Below are 6,991 nucleotides of genomic sequence, written 5' to 3'. Positions count from 1 at the left end.
GTTGAATGCAGTTAATAACACTTTTGTGAAGAATCATGACACATTCACAGTTCATGTGACCTGTGAAGATACGGGTTAGACTTGATTACACAATGCTATTTAGAAATGTAACATATGTTATATTTGGGATTACACTTTCTTAGTAAAGTACAGGTTCTAGTACTTTCGTTGGGTTGAGTCCCATCCGGGATTCGAACCCACACCCTCAGAGTCAGGCACTTTATCGCCAGCACACAAAGTCAGCCGCCTAACCCGCTCAGCCACCGCGACTTCCACAAAAATGAAAGTCGGACAACTGGTAGTCTAGACTGCGGACTTTGTGTACCCCTCTGATATGTGTAAATTGGCACGGCTCCCACGGCCGAAAGTTATGATTACACAATGCCATTCAGAAAGTGATCAAATGTAACATATGTTATATTTGGGATTACACTTTCTTAGTAAAGTACAGAATTGGTCTTCAGCAACCCATAATTGTAAGAGGCGACTAACGGGATCGGGTGGTCAGGCTCGTTGACTTAGTTGACATGGACCGATGCACATTCACTTGATGGTCTGGTCCAGACTCGATTAATTACAGACCTCCGCCATATAGCTGGAATATTGCAGAGTGCGGCGTTAAACAACAAAACAACCAGCCAAACCATGCCGTGACGAAGGGACCAAGCCCGGAAAACCGAGTGTTACTTTATCTAACCTAGTTATGAAACTTAAGGATCACGCGTTCTGTAGAGCAACGGGCTGTCTGGATATTGACATTCGTTTATCGAGCTCCCATTATGTCCTTTCAAGCATTCCAGCTGCTACATACGCCGCCAACGACACCACAACAGATACACAATGACAGTGCAGGTTCGCTTCAACGGTTCAATAACCGAGTTTCAAGCCATGATAGCAAGCAGGTCATTTGGATATTTTGAATACATACAGACGAACACCTTAAGTTCCTTTAGTAGGTTGCCCGTGTGACGTACTCCTTGTGTGTGTGTGTGAGAGAGAGAGAGAGAGAGAGAGAGAGAGAGAGAGAGAGAGAGAGAGAGAGAGAGAGAGAGAGAGAGAGAGAGAGAGAGAGAGAGAGAGAGAGAGAGAGAGAGAGAGAGAGAGAGAGAGAGAGAGAGGGAGACTAGTATTTTAACACACAGACGTACATCTTTGTGTAGCCTTTCCCTGAGTAGCAAGGTGTGTAGATGTATGTTCGAATGCCCCGGTATTATCTAGCGTGCATTACCTATTCTAGTAAACAACTAATATGTGGAGGCCATTTTAAGTCAGAATATGCCGTCATATATTTGGTCTGTGTCTTAGGTAAGGCGTCAGCCAACAAGAACAGTCAGCTTAATAAACAATAACAGATTGAAAAATTATGTTCATTTCAGCAAGTGGGTAATATATATTCAGATATTTCATCGGTACATGTATGGTGAACATACGGGTGGTGTTCATATAGGGCCTAAATCAACGTTTTCCAAATCCAATGGGCTCGTGAATAGCATCCAACCACGATGGGATCATGAACTATATGTCACGTGTTGTTTCGTTCTGGATACGTCTGCTTCGGCATCCAGACACACGTTACTCACGTCGCTCGTATGATATGTTGAAGCGTCTAGACGACAATGGAGATGTTAACTGGGCTTCGGCAACCAGACACACGTTACTCACGTCGCTCGTATGATATGTTGAAGCGTCTAGACGACAATGAAGATGTTAACTGGGCTTCGGCAACCAGACACACGTTACTCACGTCGCTCGTATGATATGTTGAAGCGTCTAGACGACAATGAAGATGTTAACTGGGCTTCGGCAACCAGACACACGTTACTCACGTCGCTCGTATGATATGTTGAAACGTTTAGACGATAATGGAGATGTTAACTGGGCTTCGGCAACCAGACACATGTTACTCACGTCGCTCGTATGATATGTTGAAACGTTTAGACGATAATGGAGATGTTAACTGGGCTTCGGCAACCAGACACACGTTACTCACGTCGCTCGTATGATATGTTGAAACGTCTAGACGACAATGGAGATGTTAACTGGGCTTCGGCAACCAGACACACGTTACTCACGTCGCTCGTATGATATGTTGAAACGTTTAGACGATAATGGAGATGTTAACTGGGCTTCGACAACCAGACACACGTTACTCACGTCGCTCGTATGATATGTTGAAACGTTTAGACGATAATGGAGATGTTAACTGGGCTTCGGCAGTACGATCAAAGTTATTTCAACATGGCTTTGCTTATGTATGGATGTATCAAAATGTTGGAAACCGTGAACTGTTTTTATATCTTTAAAACAACGTTGTAAAGACATGTACTACCAACAATGGACGCAAGATATGAGAAACTCAAGATCATTGTACATGTATTTTGCTATTAAATCTGATATTGTTCGAGAATTGTATTTGATTGCACTCTCTTCGTTACATCTGCGCATAGTTTTAATAGAAAATTAGATGCGGCTCCACCAATCTGAAAATAGTTTCATATAGAAGATCTAAAGACAATGACATTAGTGTAGCTTTGTGTGATAATTGTAAGTGTACCAGAGGATGAGTACCATGTATTAATCAAATGTCCTCTATATGCAGCGGAAAGAACTCACTACATACCATGAACACAAATAAACAAAGAAATCGTACATCTTCTAAATACTAAGAACCACAATGTCACACTCCGTGTAGTAATTTTTGTAAACAAAATCATGTCCATGCGCTCTGTAAACAATTCATCCAAATTGTGATTTTGTATATTAGCCTCATGGCCACATTTATGAAATAAACCTGTCTGTCTGTCTGTCTGGTTCTTCAATATGCCAGTGACATCAAAAACTTACGGTTTAGTTGCTTTTGTATGTTGCCTGTTATTATATGGCTCTGTGGTGCTTTGTTGTGATTTCATGACTAAATACCATCAATGAAAGGTTAACAAATATATTAATAAATAATCACGATGAGATATGCGTAAATTTTATTTACATTTTGTCCACAACATAATATGCCGCCATAGTATCACCAATCAAAACCACAACATTTCAGTCATGCTGTGCAACCAGTCTTTATAATAAATATTTAAACATCCTTTTCATAGGAAAATAATCAATAGTGTTACACATTCACACTTTTATTTCAACAGCAACGATTGGAAATGAAAGTAAGATTGTATGTAATATATTTAGCACAAATCTGTGTATGTAACTGAAAATGCATCACTGAAAGACATCACTGAACCGTTGGAATGAAGAGAAGCACACTGTCTGATAATTCTACCAATGTGTTCATGTTATTGGCTGTACTCTATGCCGGGTATCCGGTTAGGTTCTAATTATTATATATATGAATATATACAGACGTTTTTCATATTTTCTCGGCAAAAATAATATAATATATCAATAGTACTTTCAGTGCTATAAGCTTGTTATTCGTTGTATGGTATGCTTGGTAATTGATTATGTTCTAATTATTATATATATAAACATATACAGACGTTTCTCATATTTTCTCGGCAAAAATAATATAATATATCAATAGTACTTTCAGTGCTATAAGCTTGTTATTAGTTGTAGTGTATGCTTGGTAATTGGTTTTGTTCTAATTATTATATATATGGATATATACATACGTTTCTCATATTTCTCGGCAAAAATAATATAATATACTGTAAGCCATTAAAAACGCAATTTAACATTCATACTTTCTGTACCTACACTAATTTCAGCATATATAAACCTAACTGGCAGATATGTTTTAAGTGAAAATCTGTGAATAATTTCATCTGAAAATGTCCAGTCAACAAAAACATCAGTGACGCAACAACATCAAACAAAGGAGGGGTCACTTGCAGTCAATATCGTGTGTGTCCACCGTGCGCTGCAAGACATGCTCGCAGTCTTTGGGGCATTGAAAGACACACATTTCTCAGGAACAGCTGTTGGATGGTCTGCAGCCTCTGGTGGTCTGAGGTCTGATCATGACACCACCCCCTTCAAAACGATCATGTTCAAGGACACAGTTTGGCGCAAGTCTTTCTCCTTTACGTCGATAAATCTGTTGACGTCCATCTGCAAAGGATAAGTTAAACCTGGATTCATCTGAAAAAATGACATCTGGCCATGTCCTGTTGCCAAGATTGGCCCCATTTGCATTGAAATGACGTTGACTTGTCCCAATTGTCCTCCTTGCCTAATCATCAGCTGTTTGGAACCGATTTCGCAGGTGTGAAACTCGGATATTGCGGTTTTGTCGAGCTGTTATCACAGGTAGTGCACCAGGTCGCGGACGATCAGCAACACTTCCGGTAGCCCGAAAACTTTGTCTGAGTCGACTTACAGTGGATGGATGCACATTAAAGTGCCTGGCTATCATCACATCTGAAGCACCTTGGCTGACCATACCGATAACCTGATTCCTTTCGTCTTGTGTCAAGTGTGGCATTTTCTCAAAGTGATTGAGTTCCACAATTCCTTGTGCTTTTACAGGGCCTGGGTGCAGGTAATGCGTGTGCACAACGTGTTTCATGAATGTGGTTGTGTTTACGAGAAATGTCAAAGGTTCAGTTTTAAGTATCAAAGTTCATGTGAGAGGAATGCTCCGGGACTCCAACTCGAAATGGTCCAGAATAACAGCCTTTTATCCCTACATCATCTGTATTGCAGGAAAAAATCTTCAATAGAACTTTTGTAAGTTTCAGGACAACAAATACCAATTGCGTTTTTAATGGTTTACAGTATATATCAATAGTAGTTCTATAAACATGTTACGAGTTGTATTCTAAATATTTTATTCAAGTGTCACGCGGTGTTATGAGTGATGTATCTTACGAGCCCCATATACTGGCTATGTGACATTAGCCAATAGTATTCAGGAACATGTACTGTAGTAGAACATGTGATTACTAGCGCAACTCTGGCTACATCTTTTTATTTTGACAAAATCTGCAATATACATTGACCATCCTCGATATCTCCAGGGTATACGTTCCGATAAATCTCCACTAGTACCTTGGATGCATCTACGGCTCGGAGCTAAAATGTTATTACCTCCTTTTACTGGCTTTTTATCCAATCAGGTGTCTACGTGAAGTTGAGCGTACCAATCACAAGGCTTCTATCATATGCGGACTACATATGTCAACATTACCATTCATACAATGTTCTTTGAATCTGCACAGTTGTCAGATACTGAAATAAAGGTACAGTCCTACAGTTATTCAGAGTTTACGTGTTCATCCCCATTTTTCTGTGGAGTGTTTGCAGGCTTTTCAGGATAAGAGGATCATTTGGGTTGAGCTTCTGTGCCGTCAAGAGGGCTGCCTCAGCTTTGTCATGCTGCCCCCACTCAGTGTATAACACACCTGAAAAAGACAACCACATTAGCACTATGAATATGTGTAAGAGGGAGTGAGTGAGTTTTGTTTACACCTATTTGGAAGCATAGCTGTTGGGATTCGAACCCAACAGCTATGAGGGACCTTAGACCATTGAGCTACGGGTGACCATAAACACTTAAAGTTTCTCGAGGAAGCATCAAATGCTATGACACGTAATCTCTCTGACTGACTGGTTGGTTGGTTGATTGGTAAGTATTTTTACCTTACATTGGGGTTGGGGGAAAATTTCCTAATATGATTTTGGACGAAGTACACACCTAAATTATGATGTATGTAATACTTGGAATTGTCTCTTTGGAGGGCTTTCAGAAAGAGTTGTTCCCCTTCCTGGTACCTCTTCACCTTGACGTAAACACCGGCAACACGAGCCAAAAGGTCCGTCTCCTTGGGAAGCTGATAGATAGCTTTCCTACCCGCCTCAATAGCTTGGTCGTAATTGCCTGTGTGAGACAAAATCAGTTGTCAGCCGGATAATAGCTGTGTGTGGAATACAGTGACACTGATGAAATGTTTAAATGTATAGACTGCACATGTAATATGATTAAACTAGACACTGGATACATACAGTTTGTGCTATTTGTGGATAGCAGATTTTGACTGGATTTATTGCTAACCAAGTTCGAATTCTCACATCTTACCTATCTGATTCAGGATGAGGAAGGAGCTTTTCCCGGATCCTGCGTGGTTGACTTGGATAACACATGTCATTGCATCATCGTATTTATGTCAGTTGTGTAATGGATGTTCATGATGTTGTTCACTGGGTTGTCTGGTCTAATCTTGATTATTTACATACGGCCGCCATATAGCTGGAATATTGCTGAGTGCGGCGTTAAACAACAGTCAACCAACCAACCTTACCCAGATGATCCAGGATGAGGAAGGAGTTTTTCCAGGCTCCTGCATGGCTCGGACTGATCTGTGTGGCATTCTGCCATGCCGCGATAGCCTCTTCATGACGACCGAGTAACTTGTACTGCAGGGATATATAATGTAACATATTTCTAAACTGTATGAAAGACCAGACATAGCTTGTAAAATTCAAGCTCTCATATTAAACATTTAATTTTTCTCCTTCTTTAGTAAAATTGCCCAGTTCCTTGGAATTGTCAGCTCTCAACATCCCGATTAAGAAAATAAACTCACAGGTGTTGTGTTACTCACCAGGTTGCCAAGGTTGTAATGACAGTCTGTGTACCTGCTGTCTAGTTGAAGGGCCCGGAGAAAGCTGGCTTCTGAAGACCCTGTGTTATTCAGCTGGACCTGCACAATGCCCAGGTTCATCCACGCCTCTGCAGACTCTGGACTTGGAATTAAAATGTAGACAGTAGTTGAGTGATCCTCTAGTTTGAATGTTCAAACATTTATCTAACGGTTGATTTTACGTTGAAAGAGTTGTTCACAAACCATGTGTTTTGAAAGCGACGGAATTGTACATAATGTGGTGGAATCCCGGAGCACGTAAATGGTATTGACACACCAAGGATCAGAATCTAAAGGTTCAAGATTTCAAACCCAGGTTTCTCTGTCACTTCTTCGCAGATTGAACCCCATCCCTCTGCCCCGCTTACACCGCATTGTCAGTAATCAGTCGA

General features: G+C 40.6%; 1 protein-coding gene across 1 annotated transcript in view; it reads right to left on the bottom strand.

Annotated features, from left to right (window-relative positions):
* Nucleotides 1-4,913: 4,913 nt before the first annotated feature.
* The window catches only part of LOC124277904 (protein O-mannosyl-transferase TMTC4-like), a 45,562-nt gene continuing 43,484 nt past the window's right edge, over nucleotides 4,914-6,991 (bottom strand). The window contains exons 15-18 of the mRNA XM_046713633.1: nucleotides 6,561-6,702; nucleotides 6,258-6,372; nucleotides 5,654-5,836; nucleotides 4,914-5,360 (exon numbers count right to left, since the gene is read on the bottom strand). Coding sequence (XP_046569589.1) covers nucleotides 5,224-5,360; nucleotides 5,654-5,836; nucleotides 6,258-6,372; nucleotides 6,561-6,702 — 577 coding nt within the window. The 3' untranslated portion in view covers nucleotides 4,914-5,223. The remainder of the gene's footprint in view (nucleotides 5,361-5,653; nucleotides 5,837-6,257; nucleotides 6,373-6,560; nucleotides 6,703-6,991) is intronic.

Source organism: Haliotis rubra, unplaced genomic scaffold (genome assembly GCF_003918875.1).
Source record: "Haliotis rubra isolate DU_JTF1 unplaced genomic scaffold, ASM391887v1 Scf106, whole genome shotgun sequence".
NCBI classification, from domain to species: domain Eukaryota; kingdom Metazoa; phylum Mollusca; class Gastropoda; order Lepetellida; family Haliotidae; genus Haliotis; species Haliotis rubra.
The sequence above is the reverse complement of the archived record's forward strand: the minus strand, read 5'-3'. Positions and strand labels throughout refer to the sequence as shown.